Genomic DNA, 12,915 nt, shown 5'->3' with positions numbered 1-12,915 from the left:
CAATCATTATGTTTACACATACAAGAATGCATGCATTAGAGGGGTAAGCTTGACTAAGTTAATATTGTCTTTTTTTTGTACATTGTCTTGTCATATAAACAGTTCTAGCACTAACATAAAGTTTGAATGAAGAAATAATATGCTTAAGATAGAATGACCATCTTTCTTTCATTCTTCTATTGCTGTTTGCTTTGCCATCACCTAGATTTCTTGGCTCTTACACTAGCTATGACTACTTGAAAAGGAACATCAAGTGGTAAGACTGCTGTTGATATGAGGATGTTTTAAGGTATCCTCTCACTGTTACATATTTATCACAGGCATTATGTGCACCTAAATTTAAACACTGTTTCTGAAAATAAGTTTTTAAAGTATTACAGTCCAAAACAATTATAGCTTTTTGTGAAATTGGCTATTTCCTGAAATACTGACTTTTGGAAAAATACCTAACATATATGTAAATATTTGAAATTTAAGATTTTTAAGTGTCTACTTTATGCACATAAAGCTAGTGAAGCTTAAGCTAATTGCTTTTCTAATTAAGATGGCATTGTTGAAATATCAGGTGTATTTAGAAAATTTCAGTTGGAATCAATCTTATAATTCCACACCCAGTTTTGCCTTCTTCAAAATACCCTATCTAATTCAATTTAAAATTGTCCTATGAATACCTGACTTATAGCTTAGTTCCTTCATTGAAAATCCCCCAAAACTAAATTTAAAAATGAAGGATTTACAGGTAAATATTACAAAAAATACATCTAAAATGTCATCTGCATTTTGTTTGCCATCTTTTGGTTTTTGTTACTAATCCTTTTAAAGATCCAGTGTTGTCTTGAAATCTCTTGTGTTTATAATGAATGTTTTTGCATTTAGGATTGGATGTTAAGGAAAATGTGTTTAATGTTTATAGGAAAAGATGCAAATCAGATGGTCATAGGAAGAAAATTAGTGGTAAATGCATACACTGAAAACTTTGAAACAGGATGCTCAGAGAATTGTTTTTCTTTTATTCAAACAGGGGGAAGCCTACTGATGCTGAACCAATGGATAGGCCTGTTGGTGAAAAGCGCTATGAGCCGGTTCCTCAAGTTACTTCTGCTGTTCCTCCTCCACCTCCAGTACAATATACACAACCACAGTCAATTAATAACTCTGCGCTCTCTCTTCAGGCACATCACAAGCCTGCACTTTCTGAGGGTATGAAATCTGAAAATTGACACATGTAATCTGCGTAGAGTTTAACGTTAGTAACTCTGTTTAACTAACTCCCTGGCACAGAGTTCTGTTACTGTACGGCTTCCTAAATTGAGCCATGTTACACACAATTTTTTTGTTACTGCTATACTTTCTACTTCAGTTAAGCAAAAAAAAAAAAAAAAAAAAAAGAATTTAATGAAGTTGTAACTTTCCAGGACATTGTTATTTAAAGATGCAGATTTTTTTAATTTTGGAGGAATTTTTGAGTTCTCTTAGCACTTGACATTACAGGTTGTTTTTATTTTTAAGTACCAACGTAGATATTTAAGCACTAAACATGAGGCATAGAGCCATTCTTCTCTGACTGGTTGATATCTGAACCAAAATTATTTACAAAAGTTTTTCATAATATGTAGACTGGGAAATCATCTGGTAGCTTTAAATAGTTACTTAATCAAGTGGGCAAAACTAGCTTTGCCTATGTGATTTTAATAGCCTCAGCAGTAAGGGTACAGTTTATCAGTTTAACTTTTTCTCCCAACTTTACCCCAACCTGACTTTGAGTCCCCCCAGCAAGTGTTCAGAAAGATCATTTTCAACTTTAGGCAGCCTTAACTTATAATGTCCTTTTTTTTCCAGCTGTTTGTAGCACAGTTGTGAACATATTGCAGTTTAGTTTTTGCTTGATGCTGCTTCATCTACTCCAGTTCATCCAAAATGTGTAAAATTTGTATAGTACAAATCAGACAAGTATATGTACCTTAACATAACTTGTATTTATATAGATGACCAAAAGTTGCTTTAGTTGTGAAAAAGTAAGAGTGGGGCAATTGGCCTCCTTTTCCTAGAATACATAATTAATACTTCTTTTAAACATTAGCTTAATTTTAGAACAGTTCTTTAATCCTTAATTTGGACACTGAGAATAACAAAATCTTGACAATACAGTTATAACTTACTATATTGAGCCCTCTGGGACTGGGAGAAAAATCAATTAAAACAATGTTTATCCTAACATGGTTTGTGAATTTGCTACATCAGAATAATGGGGAAGAAACTGATCCTTCTCTTGGGATTATTAAAAGTGGGAGTTTATGCATCACTGGGGTCTATAATTGAATATTAAGGCTTACATGTTATGGATTTTCCATGTATGACTGTTTCTTCAATTGTTTGTATTACAGTTAACTCTGTGTCAGTAGATTTCCAGAATTCTACAATGTCTAAACCTGACCCTCCTCCACCTCAGAATAAACCAGCAATTTTGAGATCTTCCAACAGAGAGGACACTGTGCAGTCTACTTTCTATCCTCAGAAAAGCTTCCCTGACAAGGGTCCACTTAATGGAAGTGAGCAGACTCAAAAACCAGTCACTCCTGCTTACAATCGCTTTACAACAAAACCATACACAAGTGCTGCCAGGCCATTTGAACGCAAGTTTGAAAGCCCTAAATTCAACCACAATCTCCTGCCAAATGAAACACAACATAAACCAGAATTGCCGTCAAAGTCTCCAAATTCTCCTCAACCAATTTTAAAAGCACATGGCTCGTTGCAGCCTTCTGAGTTTGACAGTGGAATGGATACGTTCTCTATACAGGCAGACAAGCCTAAATATCAACCAAATAATGTTAATGCTGTGCCTAAAGCCATTCCTGTAAGGTATGATTTTTCATTTGTACATTTTTAGCTTAAGAAGTTGCCTGTAAAATCGCAACGCCTTTTTGCTGTGCTTCCATTCTGTGGTTTGTTGCTGTTAGTCTTACCAGACTCAAACCCATAAACGAGGACACTTGACAATACAGCAATTGCAGAAGTTAATCTTTGAGAATTAGTGGACAAATGGCTTTTGGGAAGAAGTGCAAACTAGGCACCCTTTTCCTTTTCTGTCTGTCTACATTCAGTCTCTCATGTTGAAGTTTGTTCAGGTGTGGTTCTTATTCTTGATATGAGTCTTTTTTAAATTTTAACATGTATCTTACTCTGAGCAACCCCTCTCCAGAAAAAGGAGCTAGGAGTTACTGGGGATTCTTCAGAATACTATTACAGTTTAGTCCAATTAGGCAGTGACTTTTTAAAAACCCAACTAGTTCTGAGTGATCAAAGATCTTGAATTAACTGGTGCCTGGGTCATTTTCAAAGTTAATTTTTCCCTTGCTTTTCAGCAAGGATATTCTTTCTCTCAAAGCTTAAACGAAAATTGTGTTACTGTATTTGACTGCTTAGATACCCCACACATTTGATCTGATCACTTAAGTTTCTTAAAACAGGACTAACCTAACGGGTCTGTCCATTGGTAAATGAATCCAGTAGAGTGTGCTGCTGATTTGATGGAGGAAGGCAGTAGTATATAAAAAGCCAAGCTTAATCTGTATCTTTCATATTTAGCCCTTCAGCTTTGGAGGATGATGAGGAGGAGGATGGACACACTGTTGTAGCAACAGCAAGAGGTGTGTTTAACAGCAATGGTGGTGTATTAAGCTCCATAGAGACTGGAGTTAGTATAATAATACCACAAGGAGCCATCCCAGAGGGAATAGAACAAGAAATCTATTTCAAGGTCTGCAGAGACAATAGCATCCTCCCACCATTAGACAAAGAGAAAGGTAAGAGTTGGCTTTATGTTTTAATAGAACATCTGTTAGTTATGTGCTGACTACAAAACACAGGATAAGATAGACTGGGTCCACAATGATCACAAGTGAGGAATACAAAGGAAAATGGTTCTGTTCAAACTCTTTCAGGTGGGATAATGTTCAGGGCTTCTCTTTTGACTAGAGGTGCCCTGATACATTGGTCTGACATCAGATCAGTACTGATATAAAGAAAATTGATTGTATCGAAAATTGTGTGGCTGATTAATTTGGCCAAGAAATGTGCAGCGGTGCATGCAGACAGCAAGGAGCACAGCCCAGCAGCTTGGAGAGCAGTGTGCAGCTGGAAAGTCTGGTGTGATGCAAGGGGAGGGCAGATCAAGGTCTCTGTGGTAAGGGAGGAGTGGGGCTGGGGCAAGTGCTGCCCAGCCGGAACAGGGCCGGTGCAGTACAGAGCTGGGCGGCTCCCGCTGCTGCACACCACTTGTTCGGGAGCCTCTGGTCCCGTGCTTGCCTACTCATCCAGTGGCCCCTGTCACTGCATCCACTGCACACCAGCTCCAGCCCTTTAAGTAAAAAAACAAAACAAGAAAACCCCCAGACTCATGGCTCCTGCAGCAGCTGCGGGGCTTTGGGGGCTAGTGCAGAACCCCCCACATGGTGCGGGTCAGCAGGGATCACCCCTTGCCGGCAGAAGCGTGAACCTGGGGTTTCACTGGGTTTTTTTTCTTCTTAAAGGGCTGGAGCTGGCCTGGGCGGGGCACCCGTGGGGGGCCTGGGGGAGTGAGGGAGGGGTTGGGAGGCCAATGCAGAGCCCCCCATGCAGTGAGGGGCAGCAGGGATCACCCCCTGCCTAGCAGCACCTGGTGATCCAGGGCTTTTTTTTTTTTTAAATCAAGGGCCGAGAGCTGTGGCAGCCATTGCCAGGCTAGGAGAGGGGTGGGGAATGGGCCTGGCTGATTTGGAGATTTGGCAGTAGCCAAATCTCCGAATCAGATTCAGCTAAATAGAATCCGGACAGTGATTCGAATCACCAGATCAAATCGCTGTCCCCTGAATGGGCTGAATCAAAAGCAAATACTAGTCGCTTTGTACAGGACTACCAATCTGGTGTGGGTGCCACATGCAGCATTCAGCCCTGACTGGCTGTGCATGCTAGATTGTCCAGTCCAGACTAGGTCCACAGATCAGCCATGTGGACAGGACTGCTCTGGTGCAGGTGCTGCATGCAGCAAGCATCCTGGACTGCCCCCCCCATGCTCTGTGTAACACTGGACTGGAGCCAGCGTGCATGCTACATGTAATGCCCTTGCCAGACTGGCCCACAGGGCCAAATAAATTTGATACCCTTTCATTATGATACTGGGCTCTAAGTCAAACAAGCGAGACTTCTTTTTTTGTCTTGCTTTCCAGACAAGCACGAGACTGTCACTGAATGATAGTGACTGCTTCCTAGAATGCTTTGCATAGCATATTAAAATGACAAAGTACAGTTCTTAGCCCAGCAGTCCTTTCAGAGTCCCTCTACATGTCCAGGTAAAGGCATGATAGAATCTAGTGTGCCTCCTGCTATCCCACACGTGCATAGAAGGAAGTCCGATTATGGGATCATACATCAGATCCATCATGCCTTTTTGCCACTGGAGGAGGAGCCCCTGATCGGGCTGCTTAACAGTTAACCAGGAAATTGCATAATACATGCAACTAGTAGAGGGCCTTACAGTAATCAGTTTTTTATCAATAGTCATTTCAGAATGCAGACAAATGGAAACCTGTAGTCATTTAGTCAGACAGTACATATTGCCCTCACCTCAAGAAGTCAAGGGGAAGTTCTTTCTACAAAGGGATTTTACTTCAGGAATGTTGCCGTTTAAGCACTACTGGTACTTTGTACAAAATATGATTTAAAGCGATCTCCAATTCATAACCTAAATCTAGGGTTAACTTGGGGAGCATGATCTCATTACCTTCTTCAGTGGTTAAATGCAAAGATAAGCTGACAGATCCTTCTATTATGTCTTCTGACTCAACAGTAGTGTCATAGACTTGTGCAATTTTGTGATCCATCTACCACATGCAACAAGCACATCTGGAGTGCTTCATTCACTATTGCAAGCTCCTTTTCCCTCAGTTCTCATCACTGTCCACAGTATCATTAGTAGAAGCTGTTGTTTGGACAAGGTTCATACACATTTTTCAGAGGCATTTATGAAGTAGTTATATGGCATATCAAACGAGAAAATATTTTTTCAAGTAAAATTGAATGTATTCAGGAAGTATGGATTTCTTTTAACAAACATATATTTTTGTTTTTCTTACCTGTAGGTGAAACGCTGCTCAGCCCCCTGGTTATGTGTGGGCCTCATGGACTAAAATTCCTGAAGCCAGTGGAGCTGCGCTTACCACATTGTGCGTCAATGACCCCTGATGGTTGGTCTTTTGCTCTAAAATCCTCCGACTCCTCGTCGGGTATGCTGTCCTCCCTCTGTCCTTTTGGGGCTTTTGGGTGCTATCGTATAATTTAAGTTCACTTGGCTAAAGGTGATGCTGTGTAATGTATAATTCGATCATTGTATTTGTGTCAAACTCTCCATTTCACTTTCATTACAAATGTTTCTTCTCGCGTTTATTCATGATACAGATTCATAGTTAAAATCATGATTGACAGCAGAGAAATACAGTAATGTCTTTTTTACCTTACCATTGCTCCATTCAGTGTTACCACTATTTTTGTGTGTCTTCCTTCTTGAGGACTGTTACAGCTGCAAACACTTTGAAATGATATTTGCACTAAAATTGGGGGGGGATGAGTATGTAACCCTAATTGGCCTATGTACCATAAACTAATGTTGTTTTTTGCTTAATTAACCGTCTAATACTTTGGCAAATCATAAGTTTAATCTGCATGCCAAATCACTGTTTTTAATACCTATTAGCTGTTTCCCTGTTTGCAAGTTGATGACAGTTTAAGGGAACCAGTGTTTCTGTAGAATATTTACAGTTCACCTCTAATGTAGCTGTATTTTCCGCAAGTCTCTTCCTTGTTTCCACCATTTGTCCCAGAATAGAGGTGGTTATTTCTGAGTTAACATTGCAACCTGGTGCAACTTTAAGCCTGTTTTTATCTTTACGCTCTCTTCTACTTCCATCCTCTTACATGCAACAGGGAAAACAGTGTTGGTTGAAATTTTACACAATGACTGTTAGCCTAATTTATATTTTATGTAAATTTCAAGCAATTTCATGAAATGGCTGTGAATTTAAGGAGACCTCAAAATTAATGTCTTTGCACATTTGAAAGTCTTCAGGTTTTATTCAGCTACTTTCTAACGTTATAGTAGAAATACTTATACCATTAATGCATACTCATACATATAATACATATAACCAAAAAAATACTTGAAAATGTACTTAAGAATACATTTTGTCTTTAAATGTTATATTCACCTCTTGTCACTAATGTATCTCTCTGTCAATACCAGTGTGTTGACACTTGAAAGATTAGCATATCAGTCTCCATGAAGGGGATCCAGTGATTCAGACAGATTAATGGCAATAATTTTTGGGTTTTAATCTATTATTGCATGTACTGCATGGATATACTTTGTGTGTACATAATTGGAAGTGTTAAAATATTGACACTTAGGTTTAAAGACTCAAAATATATAACTTTAAAGAGAATTAATTTTGTAATTGAAAAACCTGTTCATGACTTTACTTGAAATGAAGACACAACTCTTAATCTTCTCAAATAGTAACTTAAATATCTGAGACAGATCTGTTGTCTTGTGTTAAGTGTGTGTGAGAACATGTAGAAGTACTAACACTGTGTGTATTGGCTTTATAACACTACATTTTATTCTGTTTAACTGAAATGGGATGTGTATCATAATCTTGCTCTATGACAATTTCAAAAGTAGGCAATTCTGTCTTCTGATATGTAAGTAGACCATACTGTGTCTTAAATAAATTATTGTTTTCTCTCTTTTTACATTAGCTGGTTATGGGACTCTGATTTTTCAGATGCCTTTAGTAATGGTTTCCAGCATTTTGTTACTTTTTCTATTAAATCTCTTGTTCTATCTCAGCTTATTCTAAATTGTTTTTATGTTCTGTTCTTAAAATGAACTTGACTTGCTCATACTAACCTGTTTTATGCTGCACTTAAGTCAAGTACACTGCTTTCAGACTCTTAATTCTCCTTTTAACGCTGAGTATGGAGATCTTAAAACTGCATCTTTAGCTGGATGCAGCACTATATTACCTTGGCTTTGATTTCACACTTATTGCACTTATTAGTTAAGCAAAGGACTCAAGTGAGTGAAAAATCACAGGAAACTAATCTTATTTTCATCTTGGGGAGCAGCAGCCATAGGTTGCATTGATTAGAATCAAAAGTTTGGCACATATTGAAAGAAGAAAAATCTCCTGATTTAGGATACTTCACTAATGAGAGTACAAACTGCTCTTATTACAGTCTAATTTAACGCTGAATTAATGTACTCTGGTATTTCCTAAGACAACTATTTTCAAATTGAGAAGAATTGCAGTATTTACAGGCGTGAAAATCCTCCAGTTTAAAATGACTAGCCTTTGCTGAGTGCAGTAGTGTTTGGTTTTAAATTTTCTTACCAGACCAAGATAGCTCTGAGTCATTTCTGCTTTTTCTTAGTCTCCACATCAGATGTTGTCATCACTTCAGCACATTGTGTACTTCATATTTTTGTTTCCATGAGTTTTTTGCCAGAAGAGTATGTGAAATGTACATGCATCTCCTGTAACAATTCCAGGCTTTTAAAACTTGTATGTAGTGGAGTTGGCCTAGTCTGTTGTACAGGTCTTAAGGCAGATCTAGTTTTGGCTCACTGTAGTGAAACAATGTAGTGCCATTTATTCTGTGAACTTTAAAGAACTTTTAATGTATTTTTCTTGCTAATGTGCTTCTGATGTGTTAGAATGAGGACACTGCTTTTATACAGCATTATACAATGGATTTTTAGGTCAGCAAGTAAAGAAAATTTCTTCAAATAAAACTACAGGGGCAATTAAATATCCAGACTAGAATAACCTCTGTGGTCTGGCCAAAGACGGTAACTTGGATAATGCCTCAAGTGACCACAGATGAACAAGAGATCAATGTTAAACTTTTATTGAAAGCAGATTTCTTGTTAAAATACCAGCACAACATTTTTCCAAGATTAGTGGCTTTCAGTCATTTTTATTGCACCAGTGGTATACTCTGTTCAGAGGCAAAGTTGGTGTTCTAGGTCCTTTCTAGGGTAATTCTCATAGTATAAAACAAAATTTCCACCACTTCATAGTGACTGGTAAAAACAACTGATCCTGAGCTTATGACCATATTGTTCTTGAAAGCCAGTTAAGATGTTCTGTTTTGGGGCTTTTAATATAGAAGTCTTAGTCGGTGCTTATGAATTAGAGGAGAGTTTGGATGATTTGAAGGGGAAGTGCTATGTTGGTGCATCTCAGAATAAATCTGCATATACAGTGATTTTGGAGTGCCACCAAATCTATTTTTGAATAAACACAATAATGAGTAATGTATTATGTTACAATGTCATACCATCCTTGAACTCTCAGGAGTTACGTGAATAAAATACTAACTAGGCTCTTATTGTAAAACATGTTTGTTCTGAACAAAAAGTTACTATCGAGAGAGGGGGAAAAAAAACAACACATGCCTGTTTCAAGATGTATACTGTTCGATACTGGATACTAAACACCAACATTGTGTTTTCCTCCCACAGGTGACCCCAAAACCTGGCAGAACAAGTCTCTTCCTGGGGATCCAAACTATCTTGTTGGAGCAAACTGTGTCTCAGTCCTAATTGACCACTTCTAATCCCTAAATTAGCTGAGTACATAATGTGAAACTGAAATGGACCTTACATATAAACTGAACCACTATCAAGTATTAACTGCTATATAAGCGATAATGGAACTTCTTGTTTAAGCATCTTGCTCTAACTAACAATGGTTTAGCAAGTATACTCTTGAACCATGGTCAAAATACATGTCACAAACAGGGAGTGTACAGTAGGAATAATGTGGGGTGCGTGTGGGTTTCTCTATGATGGGGGTTTTTGTTTTTAAAGGACACTGCTAATGTTTCGTTGTTGGAAAAGTTTGAAGTACCAATGGAGTATATTAAGAAGAATTGAATTTAGTTCATAGTCCACTGGTGGAAATACAGAATTTGGCCTGTCTTTTTACTTTTGTTTGTTTTAAAATACACAAGACTATATTCTGGTATCAAGGTTTTTAAATGGCTCTTTGGTGTACATGTCAAATAATGTGGCGATAAACTTTGGCTAGCACAACTTAGATGTTTTCCTCTACAAAGAGGGTAATGCAAGCACGTCTACTTGCTGTGTATGGAAACATTGTCATGGGAAAGAGAGAAAGCATGTGAGATGACTATGGTTCAGTTGCCTCTCTGGATTTGTAAATTAACCACATTACAGACATATTAACCAGCAGGGATGCCTTACCCTCATGTTTTTAATAGTTTTAGTGCTCATAGTTCTCTGTATTACTAAGTTTGTATGGCTTTCGTGCTTACCTAGATAATATATCATGAGACAGATTGGGGCTTGAGGGAAGGGAAAACTTGTTAACTTGTCAGTTTAGAGAGCAAGTGCTGTTTGTGTTGAGCAAGCAGAAGAAAACCAGAAGAAAATGATGGTATGTTTTCTGCTATGCATTTAAAAATTTAGATGTTATAGAATGCCTGTATATAATGCGTGCATACCACTTTTGTTCTTGGTTTGTAAATTAACTTTTATAAGCTTTACCTTTTTATATATATAAAATATATAAAAACAAAACCGTTTCTTAAGGATATCTTTGTATTCTCATACCTTTTGAGCCTTGAACTTTGACATCTGCAGCAATAAAGCAGCATTTCTACAATACATGAACAAGGACATTTTTTTTAAATGCACAAAGTTGTTACCTTTTTAATTGCTGCATTTAAAGAATATAACTCAGAATTCTCTACTTTGGTTAAATTCTTAAAGTATCCCTACTGTAATTTGTGATAAGGATGCTGTACTATGTGCCCTGAAATGTATTTTTTTACTAATAGACAGTTTATTATGGCACATCAGCGCTACTACTGTTTAGATAATATACCACTGCATTCTGTTAATCAGTTATTAGCTTTACAGGTGTGGCTGATTCTTTTTCTTTGCAGTTATTAAAATTACACCTTTCTAAATATACAGAATAAAACTGTTTTTAAAATAATAAAGAAGATTTCTAGTATGTTATTGTTTCTGCAGTGCATTTCTGTGCACATTACCAGAGCAGTTTTCTGTGTTTTAAGGCTGAGATTCTGCCACCCTTACTCAGGCTGAGTAGAATTGTACTTTGAGTAGCCTCACTGAACGGTATGTGCTGTCACTGCAAATTATTTGGGAAGTACAAGTGTGATGTGACCTTAGTGGGGCTACTCAGAGTTATTACTTGTTGCAAGTATGAATGGCACAATTGTATCTTGTATCAACAGGTTGACATTAGGCTCAGACCAACTGCAAATTGCTTTGCTTTAATACCTTTCCAGCATGTTTCAGAATCTCATGTCCCTCTCTGAAGAACTGTGTCCAAATTTAATAGAAATCTGCTATAGGAGTAGGTATGGTGCTAAAAGGCTCTCTGTAGTAAACAAGCCTTGGTATTATAGTTTTAGAAGTTACTATATGTTTAAAGCCAACATTTTTAGAGTTAGACTTGCTCTAATAGTCAGTTATTCCAACTGTACAACTTAGATTAAATTGAATTGATTTCAGTTCAGTTCAGTTGAAAGATAATAAATATATATTAAACTAAATTTTGTTGTCTCAGAATTTGGTTGCAATAATACATACACAAATTCAGTAGGTTGTGGAACTTGCACAGTATGTCTGGCTAACATGTGATGCTGTGATACTAGGCCCAAAGCACCCATCAGAAAATGCCAGCTCTTAGTTTTCATTCATTGTTGACTGAGAGTAAATACCAGAGAACTCCTTTGTTGCAAAGAACTGAGAGAGCTCACAACAGGTAAGAATGGTTTTAACATTATAGATTCCTATTTGCAATCTTTGGATTTATTTTGTGAAGCATGTTTGTAGACCTAGTAGTGCTATCAATACTTGGCATTCTGAGGTATGTTTAAAGGCATCCCAAGGCACCCTGGAGTGCTGCAGCACCCTGGTTGAGAATTAGGGATTTAAGGTATTCACTAGAGTTACAATTTGGGACTGTTTGCATGAATGTTCATCCACTGATGACTAAGGTGTTGTCTGTTTCTCTCAAAAGTCTGCTGACATTCCAGAAACACTCTTAAAAAAAACATCGAAATGCAACTTCTCTTGGATTTTTTATTTATGCTCACTGAAGAAAATAAGCCAGCTGCATCTTTCAAACTTGGAATGCACTAGAAAGTATCCGGACTAATGTAAACTAGTTGGTATGTCTAAGCTTGGCAATGGCTCTCCTATGTTATTGTATTGCAGATGATTATCCCACAGTCCCCAGAGTGGGAGTAGAAAACCATAGCTGCAGAAATGCCTTTTAAAATGTTAAGCTGTACTTCTCTATATATTTCTATATGGTGAGCTGTACTTCTCTATATATTTCCAAAAAATTTTTTTCTTTTTTGGTTTCTAAATATGGAAAGCCTGAATGCTGCATGCATTGCATTTCAGAGAAATTCCAATGCCTATTTACAACAGCTCTCCAATAACTCAAAAGAAGTTACAAGATATACACAAGACATTATACATGATACTCTCTAAAAGGAGTACAGGAACATTAAGGAATGATGCTTTGTGAGCCATTTGCAGCAGCAACATGAGCACCTGTTTACATGCTTATTACAAACAATGCAGAGTACAACAGTGTTAAGTTTTTCTTTTATTTCAGAAGTGCTGCAAGCTCCTGAACACTGTGGAAAGTACTTGTTTGGCCTGTCACATGTGGCAGGTACTTTAGTAGAAAAATTGAAAATGTAGATATGCAGGCTCAGTTAGAAGCAGATAGGTAATTTTTTTTGTCTTTTCCAAGTTGGAGAGAAGCTAGGAGTGGATTTGAAAACAAAGCTATCTACAATGGGGGGAAG

General features: G+C 37.5%; 1 protein-coding gene across 7 annotated transcripts in view; it reads left to right on the top strand.

The window, feature by feature from the left end:
- TJP1 (tight junction protein 1) overlaps positions 1–11,643 on the top strand; it is a 279,289-nt gene extending 267,646 nt beyond the window's left edge. For 4 of the 7 annotated variants that reach the window (XM_090028260.1, XM_090028263.1, XM_090028265.1 and 1 more), the window contains 5 exons: positions 1,022–1,200; positions 2,385–2,862; positions 3,589–3,806; positions 6,120–6,263; positions 9,560–11,643. In XM_090028260.1, coding sequence (XP_089884386.1) covers positions 1,022–1,200; positions 2,385–2,862; positions 3,589–3,806; positions 6,120–6,263; positions 9,560–9,654 — 1,114 coding nt within the window. In that variant the 3' untranslated portion in view covers positions 9,655–11,643. The remainder of the gene's footprint in view (positions 1–1,021; positions 1,201–2,384; positions 2,863–3,588; positions 3,807–6,119; positions 6,264–9,559) is intronic. The other 3 variants (XM_090028262.1, XM_090028264.1, XM_090028261.1) reach the window with 2 other exon arrangements.
- Positions 11,644–12,915: the final 1,272 nt, after the last annotated feature.

Source organism: Crocodylus siamensis, chromosome 15, assembly GCF_052110815.1.
Source record: "Crocodylus siamensis isolate JL-2025a chromosome 15, ASM5211081v1, whole genome shotgun sequence".
In the NCBI taxonomy this organism is placed as follows: domain Eukaryota; kingdom Metazoa; phylum Chordata; order Crocodylia; family Crocodylidae; genus Crocodylus; species Crocodylus siamensis.
The sequence above is the reverse complement of the archived record's forward strand: the minus strand, read 5'-3'. Positions and strand labels throughout refer to the sequence as shown.